Here is a 21,686-nt window from a genome sequence, read left to right as displayed (position 1 = left end):
ATAAAAATTCTAAAGGTTTTTATAAATTTAAAAAATATTTTATTTTTTTTATTTTTATTTTTATTTATAAATTTTAATGATAATATAGATAATTAGCCAATAAAATTATGATGATAGTATTGATAACGAAAGTACAAATATAATGACGGGATGTGAGCCATCTTGCTCTCTTTATCCATGCCAGACGTACCTTCCTGCAAATCTTGATGTTTGTAAATGTCTACAGGCAGATTCGTTTCCTGTGTACTGCACCCATGATCTGTCTAATCCGGTTACCATTGATTTTTTCTCACAAAATCCAGATTCTCCTCACCCCCTTCTGGTCATCTGGATGTTGTGCTGCCGCAACTCTCGCCAAAGGTCTCCAAAGAAGTGCTCCAGATCATGCCAGCACACATCTTTCCAGCTCATGTGACTTCTGATGCGACAACTTTAAATTTTTAAAGTTTTCACGCGTTTCATGAAAAGTCTTCCATGGCCCCCTGCAATATTGAAAGCTTTGTATTATTACGTCTTACAATGTCCTGTCCATTAATTATTAAAGCTTTGCTACACGTCCCTTACAGTGTAAAAGCTGTCTGTACTCTTTCTGATTTTAAACTGTATGGTTATGGTTAGTCCACGTATGTTCAAAACTGAAGCATCCTGAAATTTACAGCGTGTTTGTTCACACAGAGTCGTTTTTTAGTCAGTCAACGAGTAATAACACACTACAGTTCAAAAATTTACTGTATTAATGACGCATGAATAAAACAATACACATTCCAACTCCTAGATATTTTTTTGAGTTCATATATAAAACCCATCAACTATCATATCTGATTAGATTATTTTTTAAAGGTAAAACTATTTAGTGTTGTAATCACACCCACAACAAATCCAACTTTTAGAGTTATTTTCAACTCATAAGTAATGAATTATTAATTATAAAATTTAGACCTAAAAATGAGTAGAACATCCACCATAATTAGTATTTTTTATTTAATTTAAAATCGATTAATTTTTAAATTAATTCAGTTTTAGTTTATAATTTTTTTTAAAATTGAAAATTCATTTCAATTCAAAAAATTATCAAATCAATTCAATTAACCGATTTTCAACATATTATAACTATTTGTTTAAACAGATGAATGCTCATATTAGATAAATTTGGTTATTACTGAAGAATCGAGTTTTAATCTTTTAGTGAATCTTGAACCCTGTCATCATGAACAATAACAAAGTATTTTCACCAATGTCATCAAAGACAAAACAGGCAAAATAATTTATTATTTTCAAGTTAAGACAAAAGGGGCAAAAACTTATTTTCACCAATGCCATGCCAGTTGTTTCCTCCAGCTTGACCTGGATTCATCTTCTTCTCCAGTGATGCTTCTGCTTCTTTTCCTTCTGTATTTTCAGATATTTTTTTTCCATAATTTTCCTTTTACCTGAAAGCAAGAGCAAGTCTTTATACAGTTGTATAATTACAATGAGCACTATATGTTGTAACAATTGATAATCAGCTTTTCATAGTAGATTTTATTACCTTGTGCCCAGTCAATGTTTACAGAATAGATGTTTCAACTATAATATGGGTTGAGGATAATAATTTGGGTGGTCAAGCTTTGTTTATTGATGAGATTGATGGGATGAGATTGAAGGGTTGAGATTGAAGATCTTGGCAACATTTGATGACAAGAAATAAATCAATTATATAAATCATTAATTTATGGAAGTTATTTTTTATTATATTTATTAAAAAAGATAAATCAATAATTTATGATTAATGGGTGAATGATATGTGAGTATTTGATTTTTTTAAATTTAATGGGTGAGAATTTGTGAATAGACTAAGCCTTTGGTAGGAGTAAGTAATTTGACCAGTACCACTAATTTATGATTAAGCTAACAACACTGATGATTATAAACAAATCACTTACAGAAACTATGAATTTAAATAATGTTAGTGTATGAGGATATTTTTGTTATTGTTTTTATTAAAAGGGTAAATCGATAATTTATGATTAAACGAATAAAAAACATTAACATAATTAAATGATTGGTGCGTGCTTAAATTTTCAAACTCAATGGATAAGAATTAAATGAATGGGCCAAACTTTGGGTGGGACAAAGTCTTTTGGCAAATAAGTCCAACAAAAGTCAGACAAGGCGTGCGAGCGGCCTTCTTTTACAATTTCAGGAAAGTTCAAGGAAGTAGCATTGCAGATGAAGCGAACCTACTTTCATGATAGTTTTTTTTGAGGAAAAATATTATTATTTTCGTTGCTGAAGATGTTACTCTAGCAAACTTTCTATATTGCTTCTCCCGAAGTTGCTGGTTAATTTTTGCAAAGTGATTAAAGTAGGATGGCTTCTTCTTCTTCCACTACGGTTGAAGTGAACAAGCATGAGGTATTCCTCAGTTTCTGTGGTGATGACACCCGCCACACGTTTGCCAACACTTTACATGAAATTTTGCAGAGCACTGGTATTGATGTTTTCATCGATTACAGTTTTCAGAGAGGAGAGCACATTTCTTCATATCTTATGAAGAAAATTTCGCATTCCATGATTTCAGTTGTCATTTTCTCGAAAGGTTATGCATCTTCAAGATGGTGTCTGGAAGAACTTGTGAAGATCTTGGAGTGCAGGAATACGGAAAAACAGGTGGTAATACCAGTTTTCTATCGTGTCAATCCATCAGATGTAAGGCATCAAACTGGATATTTCGGAGACGGATTTGCAAATCTTCTAGTAAGTATGGATGAGGGGAAGTTAGAGAGGGTACAAAGGACAGAAGAACAATGTGAAGAGAAGGTGCTGCAGTGGAAGAATGCTTTGAGAGAAGCAGCTAATATATCCGGCCGATCAACTGAAGAGGACCCGTAATTTTCTACTCTTTAATTTCGTACCCTGCAGTGTCAGCTGATTAATTTAATTTTCACATTATATGTAACATTTTGTTTTTCACTTTTGTTAGATTTTTCCATCTCTTAATGATTTATTGCATTATAACACTTTGCTTTTCATTTTTGCTAGGTTCGATTATAGTCTTGCAAATAAAGTTGTCCAAGATATTTGGTTGACACTAAACAAAATGATCCCGACTAATATTTACGGAGATTTGGTTGGTGTTGCATCAACCATCCCCCATGTTATAGATTTATTGAGCACTCCGTTGGAAAGTGTCCATGTTATAGGAATTTGGGGAATGCCTGGTATAGGTAAGACAACTATTGCAAATTGTGTATTCAACCAAATAAGAAGTCGTTTTGAGGGTTCTTATTTTGCTAACAATATTAGGGAAAAATCAATGAGTCCTAACCAACTAGAACCAATGCGACAAGAACTTCTTTCAACTATTTTTAAACGTGCTGATTTGGTGATAAATTTCAAAGCAACAGAAACAATGCTTAGACGAAAACGGGTTTTTATTGTTTTTGATGATATGACAACTTTTAGTCAAATAGAATATTTAGTTGGAGATATGTATTCCTTAGGTAAAGGAAGTCGAATTATTATAACAACTACAGATAAACAAGTACTTCGAAATTGTAGAGTGTATGAAAGATACATATATGAGATGAAGGGATTGTCTGAGGATAAAGCTCTCAAACTTTTTAGTTGGTATGCTTTTAAGCAAAGTAATCCTGACAAAGATTATAATGACCTATCAAAAAGGGTTGTAAAATATGTTGAAGGTGTTCCATTAGCTCTTAAAGTGTTGGGTTGTTATTTACTTGGTAAGTCAAAACAAATTTGGGAAAGTGCAATAAATAGATTAGAAATAATTTCTCATAAGGATATTCACAATGTACTAAAAGTATGTTACGAGGGACTGAGTGATGATGAACAAAATATGTTTCTAGATATTGCATGTTTCCTTAAGTTCGAGAATATAAAATTTGTGATGGATTTCTTGAATGCTTGTTACTTGGAGGCTGGAATCGAAGTAAGTGTTCTCAAAGACAATTGTCTCATGAACATATCGAGAGATAATAAGGTAACAATGCACACTTTGCTTCAAGATATGGGAAGGGAAATTGTCCGACAAGAATCCCCAAGAAATCTTGGTACACGTAGCCGTTTATGGTACTATAGAGATATTGATAGTGTGTTGAAGGAAAACAAGGTGGGTGTTGAAGACATTTTATAAAGTTAGATTTGTTAATTTATATATACGAGATCTAACATAATATCATCTATATAAAATGAACAATGTTGTGCATACATTTTTTTATAATATAATTGAGTATATAAATGATGTGTCATTGTATAATTGAGTATTACTTTATTATTTATTCAAAATTACCTTATTATAGGATAATACATTATCTATATACTCAATCGTGTATTAAAGAGTGTGTACATATTGTTTTATTGTATAAGAATTATGTTTCGACTTTTGTTAGGTTGGCATAAATGTGTTTGAGTAGTGTTATATGCATAACTTTTGTACACAGACAACGACGTGTTATCATATGATTGGATGTTGGTTTATCTTTAATTTTTAATTATCCAATCATATGATGACACAACATTGTTTATACACATAATTTTATTGAATGTGTTTTGGTCTATCTATTATCATTTTTCAGGGCTTATAAACTCTTAATAAGTTTGTAGCTAAGAAATTTTTTTTCCATGGTATCAGGTGTCTAATGCAATCGAAGGCATATGTTTAGACATGTCTCAGCAAGCAGAGAACATATACTTACAACCTTCTTCTTTAGGAGTGATGGATCAACTGAGATTCTTTAAACTACATAACTCAGTGGATAATATCAATAAGGTGCATGTTTCCCACAAGCTTAGTTTTATTTCTTCTGAGCTACGATACGTATGCTGGTATGGATGTCCATTGGAATCATTGCAGCCAAATTTTCTGTCAAAGAACCTTGTTGCACTTGACATGCCTCATAGCCATATTGAACAACTTTGGTCAAGTGTTCAGGTAATGCAGTGATTTTTGTATTACGATATTTTCTTCTTCTGTTGTCATTATCAGAGTGCTAATTAATTTAGGTTACTTTTTATGTTACAGCTTGTTAATTTGAAACGTATTGATCTAAGTTTTTCCAAACGTCTGAGAAGCCAAGATCTCTCATTGACTCCAAATGTTAAAATTTTGGTTCTGGAAGGTTGTACAAGTTTACGTGAGATTTCCTCGTCCATTCACGGTTGCAAATATGAGCTTCATATGTTAAATCTAAGGCACTGCAGAAGCCTCGAGAGTCTTCCAACAGACATTCATGTAGCATCTTTCGAAAAAGTTATCTTTTCTGGATGTTTGAAACTCAAGCAGTTTCCACAGGCCTCGTGGGATATGAAAGAGATATATTTAGATGAAACTGCAATTGAGGATTTGCCCTCATCAATAGAGAATTTATCCAGACTAGTTATATTAAATCTTAAGGACTGCTTAATGCTTCAGGGGCTCCCAAGCAATATCTACCAGTTGAAATCTCTTCAATATCTCAATCTGTCGTGGTGTTTAAAACTTGATGGATTGCCTGATAAATTGGGAAATTTAGAAGCTTTGAGGGTGCTTAAAGCAGAGAGGGTGGCTACAAGAGAAGTACCAACATCCATTCTAAATTTAAGGTGTCTAGAAGAGTTAGATCTGACCAACTGTGGTATTGTGAAGTTGCCGAACAATCTTGGTCAGTTATCATCGCTAAAAAGTTTACTTCTTGGCAGAAACTTCTTTAACAGCATTCCAGAAAGTATAGAACACTTGTCTGAATTATCTTATCTTGATGTAAGCTATTGCGAGAGGCTTCAAATCCTGCCAAAGCTTCCAAGCAAATTGGGCAATATAAATGCAAACAATTGCATAAGTTTACGAGATCTTCTGAAAAGAGATTTTTCTCCCAGCATAAGATTTAACTTCAGCAATTGTTTCAAACTGAATCAAAATTCCTGCAGTCAAATTATGAGACAATTTCGAGTGTCAGCGAATCTTCAAATTTCAAGGGTATGTATGGTTGGGAACAACTAAAAGGTCTCCACACTCTTCCTTATTTCTTATAATTTCCATTACTGGTTAACTTCAATTTATTTATTTTTTTTTTTTACAGGGATCGGGACAGGAAATTTTTCTAGAAACTGATAGAAGTTATTTCTGTTTTCCGGGAAGTGAAGTTCCAGAATGGTTTACCTTGTGTGCTGCAGGTTCTTCTGTAACGTATCCATGGGCAAATATTTGCAGTAGTGAATTGACTTCTCTTCTTATCTGTGTTGTGGTGGAGTTTCGAGACTATAATAAAGACCAAGGTTTGGCGATTGGCTTGGACTGGTTGCTCAAGAGAGAAGATGGTGCAGAAGAAGTTATCCACGGAACTTGGAGTGTATGGGACAATGGTACTGGACCCGACTATGTGGAATCAGATCACGTATTCCTGGGATTTTATCCTGCTTTCAAGTTCGATGATCCACTTTTACCTAGAGGTGAAAGATATCGTGACATAGGCATCCGATTTCATGTTCAGAATTCATATGCTGAAAGACTACACTACTGCAACGTAAAGAAGTGTGGTTTTCTTGGTCGATATCTGATTCCAGACAAGGTAAATAAGTTGCCATTTCTTTTTCCCTTTTACTGTGTTATCTATCTTTTTAAGATCTTATTTTACTTCGATTCTCGGGTATATGTGCCACATGTTTATCTTTCTTTATTGCATCAAACCATTACCAATGCCATTTGTCATTGGTTTTCATTTGTTATACTTCACTTACGATCTAGGCCAAATGTTCCACAAACAAATTCTCTTCTTATTCATATAACATTGATTCAATGTAAATTAGAATCTTCCCCTATTCTAATTTCACTTACACTTGATGGAGAAAAATTTTGTGATCAATATTAGTTTGTTATCAATTTTTTCACTTACAACCGAAATGAAACCACTCTGTATCCTCCTACTCTTAACGAGGTTCTAGTTCTTTCTTGAATCAGTCATATATATAGAAATCCTATGAAAGATTTATCAAAATTGTGAAACTTCCTTCATCTCAAATTAATATTCCAATTAGAATATAATTTTTCTAATTTTTTTATGTATAATTTTTTATTTAAAAAATATAATTAAGAATAAAAATATAATTTTTTAGGAATTTAAATAAAAGTCTTATTAAGATATGAATTATGAGTAATATTAGGAATAGTATTTTAGATATTAAGTACAAAAAAGGTTAAATTTTAGAGCTAGAAATGGAATACAATAGGAAGAAACTATTACAATTAGAGAGTGAGAATCACTAAAGGGAGGTATAGAGTGAACCAATTTTTGAGTCTTGCTAGAGCCTCCTATAGTTTTTTTAGAAAAATGGACATGGCTCTCTTACGGAGAGTAAACCACTGTAAACCTTATGCATGTGTATGGGGGTTATGTTTAGTCTTTTGTTTGTTATATTTTTACCTTCATAGGGATTTAGGATTTGCTTGTATTTGATTAAATCCTGACAAAATTTACTGATATTTGAGCTTGGAAATAGATTACACATTTAGGAAGGTGCAAATTGAAGATCAGGCAGAAAATTGCACCTACCTCTTTTAGGAAAGCGACTAGAAAAGATGTCATTTGAAGATTGAGAATGTTTTTAAGTGCTCTAAAATCAATTGTCACATCTATGTATTAGAATTATAATTATATTTTTGTTAATAAATCTGATTGTTTTTTATTTAAAGTAAATTAGATTAATATCTTATGTTCACATATGTTGTCCATTCTCACCAGTAATGCCCATAATCCTAATATTAACTTGACAACAGACAAATGTAATACGGTTAATATTATCATAGTATTAAACGACTTTATCAAAAAACAATTATGTGACAAAATGGTTTGTTTGACAATCTAGTATAACATATGAGTGTATATTGAGTAGATATATTTACTAGATCTAACCAGTCAAGAGGATTCCACATGGATGTGTAATTTATTGTTTATGGAACACATCCTCTAACAAACAATGTTCTATGTAATCCTTCAATTTGAGTCATTAGACCATTTTATACAAAAATTAATATAGTTTAACATCAACATAACATAGTCATTAAGAAATGATTATTAGAATGGTAGTGATTGGCCATACTAAGAATTGTATGAAAGTTATATTGGATCAATATATGATTTATCATTCTAAGGTATAAGAGTGGATATTTCTATTAGGCCTATTAACAGGTATCAATGACCACTGAATTTATGTGGCCACTATAAGATTGAATTATTGCTCAATCTAATATTGTCCAATCATTGGTACAAACATTAGTCAATGCATATTAAGAGTTTCATGATATAGACACTAAATTATTGTCTCACCCTCAAAGAGATATTAGTTTAGGAAATGATCAAATTATATGATAACTGTATTGTTGACAGGTATATATCAATTTTTGACACTATTATTTTGGTGGTCATAATGGTTTACTAAAGATCAATTTTAGTTTACGTATGAATGATTAACGGATTGTAGATTTATCACGAATATGTTCACTACCAACATAATAAAAAACCCATAGGTCACATATAAAAGGGGTACATCATGACATCTAGAGGACTTGGGTTGCACAAAGTGAATCAAGCCTAAAATCTAAAATGACAGTTACAAGTTCCATTATATGGTTGGACTAAAGTATAAGTTTTTCTTTTTAAAGAGTCAAACTTAAATAGCCCAAAAGTGGATGAGCTAGAGTAGAATATTGGTGAGTTGCTTTTATTCAATTTACCTATAGAAGGTTTAAATATTGGATAATGTTAGGTCATGTGAATGGTCGTGCATGATGGGTGAACAAATGTTCATTATCTCAAGTTAACTTTATTTGATACCTTATTATGTATTCCAAAGACATGGAATATCAAGTATATAAGATGATATTATGATACGATATAATATAATTCATGTGAATGACAATACATTATTAGTAAATAATCATTCGTTGTTTTTTATATAAAAGAATCATATTGAAATTTTTTAACCTTTTCTCGAATTTTCACAAATACTTGTATTATTTCATTCTCTAAAGGTCTTAGCAGACTCAAGTCATTGATCATCTTTAACTTGATGTGTGTTTCATGTGGACATTACAGGACCCTTTTGATTTATACTTCGATGCTCACTTAGAATAGTAAAAGACGAAGAAACTACTAACAAAAGTAAGTTCTACTGAACTAAACTCCTATGGTAGTTTTTAATATACATATGCATAAGATGATATCTATAATCGGAGCCAAATTGTGTTCTTGATGGAATGTTTTGGTTTTAAACCTTTAATATTATTTTTGTTGTGCAGAGTCATTTTAATACCATGAATTAACCTAGAGACACTACAAAAATATGACTTTTAATAAGAGAACAAAGTCATTAAAAATCCATTACGCATAGTTAAATATCTTTAGTGACAAAAAAATCTCAACATCAAATGTTCTTATAACCTCCATCACTAAAAATACTAAAAAAAAAAAAAAAAGATTATATCATTGATATAAATATCAAGATATATGTCTTATTGTTATAAATATTAATAACAATGAATATTTTTTTTCGTTAAAACAATATATTTGATTATTAAAAATAATAATATCAATATTGTAACAATCATTATATATATATATATATATATATATATATATATATATATATATATATATATACACACTATTTACCGTTGTTAAAGAATTTTAAGTTTTAATATAAAAAAAAATCTCATTATTACTTGTTATTAAACTACCGCCGCTAAAAGTATTAATGATGGGAGAACAAGTCTCATAATTAATATAAATAGCGAGAGATGTAAATCTCATAATTAAAAATAATAATTTCAACAATAAATATCTCTATCGTTATAATAATATTTCTCTGTTACTATACATAATATTAACGATGAATATTCTGATCCTCATAACAATATTTATTGGTTTTTAAATATAATATTAATGATAAATATCCTCATTATAACAACATTGATAATAAAATTTTGATTATTAAAATATAATTATTAACATTAATTATGTTCTAATAACAATTATCTTAAAGTCTCCATATGATCCACAATTATAAAAAATAAGAACAAAAAGGCTATAAATTTCCTATTATGGTAACTTCCCCTATAATCAAAACCAAAAAATTGTTACAAATAACATAAGAATCTATTTATTAAATACTATCAAGTGTTTCATGATTCACTTGTATCTTCAAGTACCTACAAATTGTGCAGAGAGAATATATGATTAAAATGTGCACAACATACACACACACACACACATATATTCAAATATATATTTTTTCTCAGAAACTAATTATCAAACAAAGTAAAGAAAAACAAGATGGATCAAATCAATTATAATGTCAATTCTGCCAAATTAATAATCATGAAAAAAAATCCAACCAAACAACCAAATATTTTCATAAAATGTCACAAATCCTTGAACTCAATAGTATTTGACAAAATCCTTCTGAATTCTCTATGTCATAATGTCAATCTATAGAGGTCACCTTACAGTTTATTAGAATAAACAATAGTCACAAAATGCAAGTAGGGTGGCATAGCAAAAACAATCATTTAATGATTTCTTATTGTTTACATAGGTGGATTTTACCAGTAGAAAACTAACCATATTAACCTACTTAAACTATAATAATCAGATGAGTAGAAACATTCCATGAAGACAATAAATATACCACAGTTTAACCAAAAAGAGCATCCAAAATTTATCATATTTAATCTATGGAGCATTACAAACACTAATGTATGCCATCAATCACTCAGAGATAATTCCTAGAATCAGATGAAAAATGCATAAAAAAAGTACTAATCAATCATAGTCAAGCATAAATAGAATGAACTACACAATAACTAACCAAAATCATCCATTGATAATAACCCTAAAACTAAATAATAAACATCAAGCATTAAAGAAATTAAATGAGCAAATCAATTCAACCATCTTAAATGAAAATAACATATGGCATGAGCAATTTAAGTATCACGTTACAAAGAGACCAATTCCTCTACTATTTTACGATTGTCATGCTTTTGTATCGCTGCGACAATTACAAAATAAACTATTAAAATTTTAATATATAATTATTTAAGCATCATAAATATATCAAAAAAAAAATCCACTTCATTTTTAAACCAATCAATAAACCTTCTATTGCATTCCTCAAATTCCATCCTTTGCAAATTTAATATCTAAGATTGAAGTAATTATCTATGTGAAAAATGATCTAGAATCAGGTGCCTCTTGTTCCTCGAACCTATGTACAAAGGATATTAAAGGAAACTAGAAGCAAATTCTATCATATCCAATAACATAACTGAACAGATGCTTTTTCCTATCTTCTAAGAGTAAATGCATCCAAGCCAAAGATATATCCACCTTTTTCATTCGTTCTACCACAGAAGACATTAAAAGAACTAAACCAATGGAAACACTTACAATTTAGCATGAGAAACACATAAAGCTGACTGTCACAAATCAATAAGCCATCTTGAGCCTTTTGAACTGCTATATGCTAACAAATTACAATGAGTAGAGTGGAATTCTGCAGATGTTATCACTTCTGCAAGAACAAACGAAAATGGGTTTAAGCTTTCAGTAAGACATCAGTAAACAAAACGATAGAACTTAAAAGCAAACAATAAAACAAGCAAACCAAAAACCACGGAATAGGAATAGCAAGTTAGTCAGGAATCTATGAGAAATGTCAGAAAACAAGGTCGGTTAGTAAAGTAGAAGCCAGAGCATTCAGGCCTAGCAAAAACCAACTGGCCTGATCAACTCAGTTTCCTACACAAATACCATCAATAGCCAATTTAGTCCCCAGAATATTTTAAAAAAAGGTAAGGAACAATGTCAAAAATTTGCAAATATATGCACAGAAAAGAGACAGACATGAGAAGGTGCAGGGTGAGAACATGAAAAGAAACGAAAGCTTCCATGAAAAATGTAAGTGCAAGAAAGCACATTTCATCATATCAGAATCCACTGAAAAAGAAGGATAACACCAAAAAATTTTTCAATAATACCCTGAATGCCAAGATATTAGGATGTTTACCAGTTCGATCCTCCACACTTGCAGGCATAACATCAACGATATTGAAACTCTGATTGCTAATCTCCAAGTTCCAAAGAATGCCCCAATATAAAATCTGAACCACTCAATTAGTAGCATCAATTTTCAAAAGTTTTAGTATCGGGGAAGGTATCAAAAGATGATGAAAATGTGAGGAATTATGAAGAAATTAGATGCCACCAACAGTGATGTAAAACAGTAGTATTGATAGCTGTGACTTGAAGACTAATTATCAAATCTCATTTCAAACTCATTCACACAAATAAAAAATTGACCATAACTAAACCTTATAATCCTCATTATCACGTATAAGAAGTAAGTCACTTTCTTTCTTGACCCACTCTTTATCAGAGTGGTGAGATTATCCCTTTCACTCTAAACCCATAGTAGAGAATAGTGAATCAGACAAAATATTATTTATTGATGTATGCAATGTAAACTTGGTAAAGTGATACTCATTGCATGAATAATTTTGAAGGAGCTCTCATTATCAAGTATAAGAAGTAAGTCACTCTTTCTATCTTTGCTTTTTGGAATTATGACCTATAAGAAGCACATTGACTCTTAAAACATAAATTTTGGCCTAAAGTAACTAATAGAACAAAAATTAAAGAAAAAACATTGTGTATTGAGATGTTCGATGAAGGTGTGTGTCCTGATGTCTTGACATTTAGAGTCCTCCTAAATGAGCTTTGCAACAAAAGGAAGTCAATGGATTGAAAGGAGTTGTTTGATACAAAAATTAGCAAGGAATGCAGACCTAATGAATATAGCTATATGTACCACTTTGATGAATTGGTATTGCAAGAATCCAAAAGTTATACAAGTTAGGAGTCTTTATTCAAAAGGTGTCAGGCCAGGCCACAGGTTGTTACTTATAACACATTGTTAATAAGTCTTTTTCTTACATGTAAAGATAAATATGCAAAGAAACTATTAGGGGAGCTGCAACTGAATAATGTTCCACCCACTTTAATTACATATAATATTTTTATTGATGGGCTCTGCAAAAATGTGCTATTAAACTATTTCATACTTAATAAAATAGGAACTTTCAGCCTGAAATCATCTTTTTCTATCGTCTCATTGATGGAATATGCAAAACAAGGAAACTCAAAACATCTTGGGGGCTATTTCACAGATTGTATATGAAGATTTGGATCCAGATGTTGTGACCTAATGATTGATGGGCTTTTGTAAAGAAGGGCTCCCAGAAAAGCAAATGATTAATTATTTAAACATATTTTAGATGTTGGAGTAAGTGTGTGTTTTGATAGGTACAACCTAAAAGTACAGAATTTATATCAGTTTATAAGAAATGGATGAAACATCATACAACAAAACATGAGGTCAGGAATACCTTATGAATCTCCCTCTCAAATTTGTACATTGGATCTCGAGACTCAAGGTTCATCAATGGGTGGTTCTGTGAAAATATATGTATTCAAAAATATCTTTTTTTTAATCCCACAAACTAAATATCAAACAAAGTAAAGCAAGCAAAAATAGATCAAATCATGTCACACCAATGGAAGTATCTCTAATACATTGTTTGTAGAAATAAGGTGAAAAAAGTTTCTTGAAACAAGACCATAAGCTAATTACCCGAGAAATTATATATGACTAAACTTTTAGATCAAGGACTCAAACCATTAAACAAATAACACTACATTTACCAACTGTAAAAGCTTATGTTATATTAAAATGAATTAGTGAAATCTAGAATTATATAAATCTAACAAATTTTAATGGATAACACAGTATAACATATAACAAAGCAAAGTCAGATTGTATGCATGACTACTTGTGCAGTATTACTTCAGTATCAACACAAAAGAGAATATATGGAACGAGTAGAACTTCAGACTTCCTGTGTCCACTATATTTCATAGAACTAGTTAAAAACATTGAACTTTCAGGCATTTAAGTCTAAAAAATATCTGGTATCTAAGACACATCAAAATATTTCTGGCATAGATACTTTTTGAAAAATAAATCCCCCAAGAATATAAAATAAAAGGTGCATTACATCGAGGTAATACTCATTATGTAACAATTTTAGGAATCATACCAACTGCTACAGATGAAAGATAAGTCTCACGTTTTATTTTCCTATAACATATGGATAACCTACAATAAAGCTTTCATAGTTATTTTAAATTGCTCAAGAAATTTAAACATTTCATTACACATTACAGGTAGATTTTTATACTTCTAATGAAAATTTATTATGTTGGGGATACTTAAGATTGTATTGTTTGTTTGGGTATGTAGGGTCTTCATGTGTTTTGAATATTGAATATCAATTATCTCTTCATGCTATGTCTATCCACTCTCATCTTACCCCATTTTTTTTTACTTCTATATTATCTCCCCTTAATTTTCTATCTGTGATAATCGAGATCACAAAGCAAAGAAAGGGACAGTGGATGGAAATTGAGGAAAGTAGAGAAAATATAGAGGACACTTTGAGAAAAAAATTAATGAAATATTCCATTCCTATTATATATTATTATCTAAAGTGCTTCTAGAACTTTATTATAGATTCTCCATCAATAAAAATAAACCTAATATACATATGCCCAATAGATTACTCACCCTTCAAAGCCATCAATAGCTTCATTTATTAACTGAAGGAATTCTGCCTGGTGTTATTGAATTAATCTTAAAAGCTGCGGGTTTTGCTTTCCAAGCTCCTGAAGCATAGGCTGTAACACAGAAATAGCAGTCTTAACTCCAATCAAAGGTCAAGATTAACTAAAATTAACTGATTCAAAGCAAAAGACGAAAAAGAAAAAACTATGGACCTGTAAAATCTGTGGATTTGATTGCAGCATTCAATATAAAGCTTGAAACTAAAATGCTAATAAAGTTACAGAAAACAATTAGTCAGTGGCAGGAAAAAGTTTCAACAATCAATTAAGCATATCAAGACCTAATCAAGTAATTCTTCAACATAAGCAGAAATTATTGTGAAATCCAACCATAACCCAAACTTGCTGAGCATATCGATCAACAACTACTTAAAAGATGTATGAATTAGAATAATTATCAAATATTCATAAAAACATGTATTTCTGAGTGGATTATGTCATGGTTCATTTTCTTAAGATAAGCATGACCCATTACATTAACTTCAACACTGCTAATCCTACAACACATCAACAGAATCTTGTTAAATGGAATGCAGCCCTGACATGTTAACTATAGGACAATAATTAAAAGGAAATTGAACTCAACACATTCTGTCACTGCGACGTGGTGCTTCAATAGAATCAAATAGATAAAACAAATAGTGAAGGAACAACACTTAGACAATACATGCATAATCATACCAGTTGATTGTTTCTAAGAAAGTCCAAGGATCCAAGTCCACCGGCAGCAGCACCTGAAAGTGTCTCCCGAAAGTGGACATAATAAGTGAAGTTTCTCCCTTGAATCAATTGACATGAAATAGGCCTACCCGTGAGTCAAGTGCTAATTTTGAACTGGTGTGATTTTGCTTACAGGATCCAAATGATCCACCTATTAGATTCTTGTTGGATGGAATGGATCATCTATGATGTCTAGTGCACAAGTATATTACAAGTTAATTGAGTTTATTATTATACAAAAACGCCTACCAGACATTCGAGCATATATTTTTTTCCCTTCATGACAATTATGAACAGATTACAAATTACGCAGTTTTTATTGAAAATCGCACATCAAACGTCCGTTATTCCTAAGTGTGTAAGACTTTGTTCCACAAAAGCAGTAACTCAAAATGAGGATCATCATCATCATAATGCACTTAGACTTTGTTTTAAAAATTCTAATATTACTATGTAGGAATTTTATCAAACACTTTGTGAGCAAAATGCACTAAAACTTTATTACCTAAAGAACTTGCATTTTGATGCACGGAGTTGCTTTTGGAAAGATGATTAACAGAAGAATCTAGAAAAGAGAAGATGAACTACAGAATGAAGAAGAAGGAGAGAATTTGGTTCATGAGTTTTGCGCCAAAAACTATTCTATTCAATTATTCCGCAGTTTTTAAAAACATAACACGCGCGCTCAGTTAGACGACACCGTATCAAGACAAAAATAAACGACACCGTTCCACAATTATTTGCAATTAAGAACCGACTCATACGGCACCGTATCATGATTCAACTAAACCACAACTCTTCATATTTTCTCCTTCCTGCCGCCACCAACGAATGAAATTGTTTAGTCCGCAACACATTTCTTCCAATAACATGCAAAGACAAATGAATGGTAAGCAAAGACAACTTCATTCTGCTGCTTACCAGCAGCCTTACAGTGCACATCCTACACTTGTGCAACCTTTTGTTCATGTTCCCCTCGGTGATGCGGTTGACACTGTCGGCAGGATTGATCAAGGATTTTATGTTGGAGATCTGGGTTGTTGATATACACTTGCTCCAGGCTTTCCTACGCAGGCTATCAACTATGTGTCTCCATATATGAATCCAGCTGCTACTATGCCACCCGTAGCTTTGAAGGATAGCATCAGGAAGCAAATCGAATACTACTTCAGTGATGAAAATCTTTGTGATGACCCGTACTTGATCTCACTGATGGATGGCCAAGGATGGGTTGCAATATCCCATATTGCAGAATTCAGGAGCTAAGTGGGAGAATGTAAGATTTATCATTTACATGACATTAAAAATTTATTTTATTAAATATGATAGCATTTATTTGATAAAATAATTAATATTTAATAAGATTTTTAATATATAAATTCTATTGGCTAATGTAAATATGTGACTCTTATGATGAAAAGAGAAAACTCTTTATAATAAAAAAATGTAACTCTTTATGATAAAAATAGGTGACTCTTTTTAAATATGTGATTTTTGATAGAAAGTCATAATTAACTCTATATATAAATAGGAGTTGATTATCTCTCTATTCTTTATATTTTCACTTAAACACAATACACTAATAACAACAATTTATAAATTGAAATACTGAAATTCTTTTTATCTATCATTAAACTAAGAAGTTAAGTGAGGGAAATCAATATTTTTTAATTTTTTTATTAATTTTCTTATATTTGGTATATTTCAAAATCTATATATAAAACATACAGTTTAAGATCTATGAATATAGTAATTTGATGTTTAATTGTTTCTTTATTAATGTAATTATGATTTATATGAATGATAGTTTGATGCGTAATTATTTTTTTCTAAATGTAATTATGTCTTATAAAAATATACAAACCTAATTAATCCTAATTTATAATACAATCATTATGACTTGAAGATATTTCCCATTGGGGTAAATGATGTAGAACAAGATAAATATTTTAGAGAATTAATATAATATCTTTAGACCTTTTTATATATATAGGGTTTAGGTTTTTTAATTAATATTTACTTTTTAAATGATTTTTTATTATTGAGAATGATATCCATGTGACTTTAATTGGATTCATCTACAAAGGCTAAATGTAGGATATAAATAATTTATTCTTGTTAAATCTCTTCATATGAAATCAACTATTGTGATATTTAATTAGCTATATTATGTGTTTGAGAGATAATATTTGAATATTGACTATGTATTGTAATTGAAAGTATTAATACTATAGTTTGAAAATAAATTTCGTATGGTATTAAGTCAGGTCTAATGGCAAATTAAATAACTTGATTTGAAATGCTATGTTAGTTTTAACCAAATGTTTCATGAAAAGTGCTATGCTATGCTAATTTATCATTCATTGTATCATAGTCATATAATTTTTATACAATTTTTCTGTCATTTCCCTGTGTAGAGCCATGTGGGACCTTATCACATAGTCCACATATGGACTTAAACTTCTCATGGTACATGTGTGAGATCTAATTTTGTAGTATATGTATGGGTCTATAGTTTCATTATACATGTGTGGGATATTTATTTCTAAACATTTTACAGTTTTATAACCCCTCAAAAATATGTTTTTTTATGAAAGTTTTAAAGATATGTTTTCTAAGGAGGTTTTTGTGAGGAGACACCCTAAGATTCTTCATACACACGCCGGTAGTAATTCTCATATATAGTGTTCCAATGGATGTGTATAAAAATGGACTACATAATTATGTTATTTACATGATCAAGGTGTCGAATTCTTGTATCAAGCTAGTCCAATCAACATAACTACAATTTTTAGAAAATGATGTTTTATGAAAATGCTTACACCAATTGTTTGATTAATGATGTTTTTCATATATTAAATTCTATGTCATCAAAGTTTTGAGTCTCTAAATGTACTATAGATGACTAAGTTCATATGTTAAGGATGTAAATGGTAAGTATGGAAAGGAACTAATTGTCAAGTGATTATCACTCACTCATTTCTTTTAATTAAATGTTTTGTAGGTAATAAATGATCAATATGAAAATCTTTTCGATGATACTGTGTAAATTTACTACTAAACAAAAGTCTTCTCAATCATTGTCACAAAATAGATGGTCTATTTGTGTTCCTTGATGTATAGTGGATAGAAAATGTATGAAGCCGTTGATATTGTAAATGGTTGTTGCTCGTAATTGCTTAGGCATGTTCTCTTGAAGTAATACTTCTCATAGAGACATCTTGTGATGCAGAACAAGTGTTAATAAGATTGTGATATCGTTCATAAGGATGTTTAGGATTGATGTTGTTTAACGAACGTAAAAAAATAAACAAGAATTCAATGCAATTTGTAAAATAATTCTAAAAAAACTCAAATTGAATTTTATTAATAATCTGATAATTGATTGACTATGAAGACTTAAGCCTTTTATATAGACTATTGACTCTCCTAATTAAAATAGAAATTTTGATTCTACTATAATATAAAAATTATTAAAATAGGACAATAGTTTAACTATAATTAAGAATATTAACTAATTCCAAATTTTAGGAAACTTTAGACTCTAGGAAATAAATTTAATAGACTCCTAATTAAAATTAAGTTTTTCTTAACAAATAATCCTAAAGCTTTTTATTCCATAAATTAACATAGAACTTTAATATTAATCAAAGACTCACTTAACTATTTTAGACTAGGAAATTTAATTTAAACCAAACTCCACAAGGAAACATGATTTAAATTAAACTCTACTCAACTAAGAATCATTATTTGGCATTTATTAGGCTTCTTACATAGCTCCACATCATCTTACAAGCCCATATCATCATATCATATTTCCAAATAAGTTGTCACATCATCATAAACTTTCATGTCATGTGTTACATCATTCTCTAGCGTTTGAGTTGTTCCTTCCATGTTTTTAACGTTTTCTACCCCACCACTTTCTTTCCATAGTCTTTCATTAATCTTGTCTTCATTCACCTTGCAGATGAAGACGATGGAAGACATTGATCTAGTTATCTTTCTATGTGCCCTCTTTCTCAAGATAGATAAGCAAGGTCTTTATCACTACTGGCAAGAAGCCTTAAGAGAAGAAGCCATTTCTAGTGGAAGAGGCTGGGACTTAGCCTTCATGCTCTTATCTTCCTCCCTCATGTGGTAAGGAATTAAGAGCACCATCAGTAGACCGCACCAGTTTATACTGATAACTCTCAGTCATACCATTCTTGTAAACTGTCTTTTACCTAACCTCCCTCTTGCCTTGGATTATCCTTCGGCATCTTTTCTGTCCATGCTTCGGCCTCGTTTTCCTTGCACGAATTGAATTCCTTAGTCCCCCATCATCTTGTGGATAGGAGAATAATGCATCACAAAAGTTCTTTCACTTGGCTGAGATTCAACATTTTACTATTAACTTAAATCGAACAGTTCCTTTTTACTTTTTTCAAGAGAAAAAAAAAATCACAGAAAGAGAACACAATGCAGAAGATCTTTGAGGAAGAAGCTAAAGGTAATGTAGGACACAACAGCCATTAGAAATTGGAAAGTTAAGTTTGAAGAGGGATTAGGCTAATTCGTAATCATTGTGCTATTAGAATTTCTAATTCATCTAATTACTTAGTATCTAGATAAATGGTTTATTCACTTAGCGTAGTATTTGAATTTAATAGTCACAACTGATTATCATTATTGATTTCTTCATCATATAATCACATAACTGATACAATTAATCAGCTCTTTCTTTATAATAAAAAAATGGCTACATAGTTAAACTTTTCATTTTTTCCATAGCTGTTAGTTGTTAGATCATAAATTTTGGTTTATATCTTCATTTTTCATCACCACTATATATATATACACACACACAAAAATATATATATATCTTACCCGTAACCGCTAAATTGAAAAACTTTTTTTCATTGTCAGACATCTTTCTTTTTTATTTCCAGGATTTTTCCAGAGAATAATAATTAGTCTCCATTTAGGAAAAAGGAATTCCTTTAAAATTAGTTATACGAAACCAGAGTCACTAGAGGATTAGGATTGAACCATTATAAAATCATTACACTCTTCAGCCTTCCAATTCAATCATTTGTTACACAATTCTTTTGGCTTTCCTTTCTGTACTACATTCTTAATTTGTGTTTTGTTCCCCATGGCTCAACGTAATTTAGATATGCCCATTCCTTTTCCCTATCAATCTCAACTTCATTCTGTCGCTAACCAGCAGCCTTACTGTGCACATCCTACACTTGTGCAACCTTTTGTTCATGTTCCCCTCGTTGATGCTGTTGATACTGTCGGCAGGATTTATCAAGGATTTTATGTTGGGGATCTGGGTTGTGGATATACACTTGTTCCAGGCTTTCCTACACAGGCTCTGAACTATGTGTCTCCATATTTGGCTCCACATATGAATCCAGCTGCCACTATGCCACCCGCAGCTTTGAAGGATAGCGTCAGGAAGCAAATCGAATACTACTTCAGCGATGAAAATCTTCGTGATGACCCGTACTTGATCTCACTGATGGATGGCCAAGGGTGGGTTGCTATATCCAATATTGCAGAATTCAGGAGGGTTAAAAAGATGAGTACAGATATATCCTTTATTCTTGATGCGTTGAAAAGCTTGACTTCTGTAGAAGTTCAAGGTAATTTGATAAGAAGACAGGGCGTGTAGTGGAAGTGGATTTCAGCTCAAAAGTCATAAATTTTGACTTCTCTTCTCACCATCAATATTGCACACCCAAGATTTCAGCTTTCGGCTTGTTATTTTCTGAGTCCAGTGTTAAATCAAGATTTTGTTTAAAAGGCAATGGTTGAAATAATTAATTAAAACTATTTTTTATTTGCTCTTCTTAGCGGGCGTTTAGTTTGGATAATGTTTTATTACTAAAATAAAAAGATTACCTTGAAGATAGATTACTTAGAAGATTACTGAATATAAATAATTACTATGTTTGATAAAATTTGGTAGGTATAAATAATTATTGTGTTTGGTTAAAGGTAACAAAATATTACTAATAAATTATTTTATTTAAATACCCTTGAATATAATTATTTTTAAATACTTTTTATATTATTTGTTATATTAATTAAAAATAAATTTATTTTATCTCAAAAAATTAATAAATAATAATATAATTATAATAATTATAATAAACTCAATATTACTCCAATAATCTTTAAATACCTAAGGTGAAGATGGTAATCTGATTACCACTTATATAAACTGTCAGGTCAACATTGATAATGAAATATTACTAT

At 30.7% G+C, this 21,686-nt stretch overlaps 3 protein-coding genes and 1 long non-coding RNA gene across 10 annotated transcripts in view; 3 read left to right on the top strand and 1 right to left on the bottom strand.

The window, feature by feature from the left end:
- Nucleotides 1–13,528, top strand: part of LOC123229883 (disease resistance-like protein DSC1) — a 30,305-nt gene extending 16,777 nt beyond the window's left edge. The window contains exons 1-6 of one of the 5 annotated variants that reach the window (XM_044655892.1): nt 2,730–2,867; nt 3,022–3,206; nt 4,637–4,936; nt 5,027–5,959; nt 6,063–6,551; nt 9,075–9,282. In XM_044655892.1, the coding sequence (XP_044511827.1) occupies nt 4,670–4,936; nt 5,027–5,959; nt 6,063–6,551; nt 9,075–9,113 (1,728 nt within the window). In that variant the 5' untranslated portion in view covers nt 2,730–2,867; nt 3,022–3,206; nt 4,637–4,669 and the 3' untranslated portion in view covers nt 9,114–9,282. The other 4 variants (XM_044655891.1, XM_044655894.1, XM_044655893.1 and 1 more) reach the window with 4 other exon arrangements.
- On the top strand, nt 2,350–2,871 carry LOC123229690 (disease resistance protein RPV1-like). The gene has a single exon (XM_044655606.1). It carries the CDS (start codon nt 2,350–2,352, stop codon nt 2,869–2,871), a length of 522 nt encoding a protein of 173 aa, XP_044511541.1.
- On the bottom strand, nt 9,966–16,058 carry LOC123229891. Of its 3 annotated transcripts, XR_006504976.1 has the most exons (8): nt 15,943–16,058; nt 15,399–15,451; nt 14,871–14,926; nt 14,662–14,771; nt 13,424–13,489; nt 12,046–12,139; nt 11,427–11,550; nt 9,966–10,186 (listed from the first exon to the last, which is right to left on the bottom strand). It is a non-coding gene; the product is annotated as an uncharacterized LOC123229891 (long non-coding RNA). The 3 variants fall into 3 exon arrangements; XR_006504977.1 differs by lacking the exon at nt 14,871–14,926; XR_006504975.1 differs by lacking the exons at nt 12,046–12,139; nt 13,424–13,489; nt 14,662–14,771; ... (1 more) ...; nt 15,399–15,451; nt 15,943–16,058 and having other exon boundaries at nt 11,427–11,965.
- Nucleotides 16,059–20,574: 4,516 nt separating this feature from the next.
- On the top strand, nt 20,575–21,099 carry LOC123229689 (la-related protein 1A-like). The gene has a single exon (XM_044655605.1). The coding sequence runs from the start codon at nt 20,575–20,577 to the stop codon at nt 21,097–21,099; it is 525 nt and encodes a 174-aa protein (XP_044511540.1).
- The last annotated feature ends 587 nt before the right edge of the window (nt 21,100–21,686 follow it).

This window comes from Mangifera indica, chromosome 11 (genome assembly GCF_011075055.1).
Source record: "Mangifera indica cultivar Alphonso chromosome 11, CATAS_Mindica_2.1, whole genome shotgun sequence".
NCBI classification, from domain to species: domain Eukaryota; kingdom Viridiplantae; phylum Streptophyta; class Magnoliopsida; order Sapindales; family Anacardiaceae; genus Mangifera; species Mangifera indica.
Note: the sequence above shows the minus strand (reverse complement) of the source record. Positions and strands in the feature narration are given on the sequence as shown.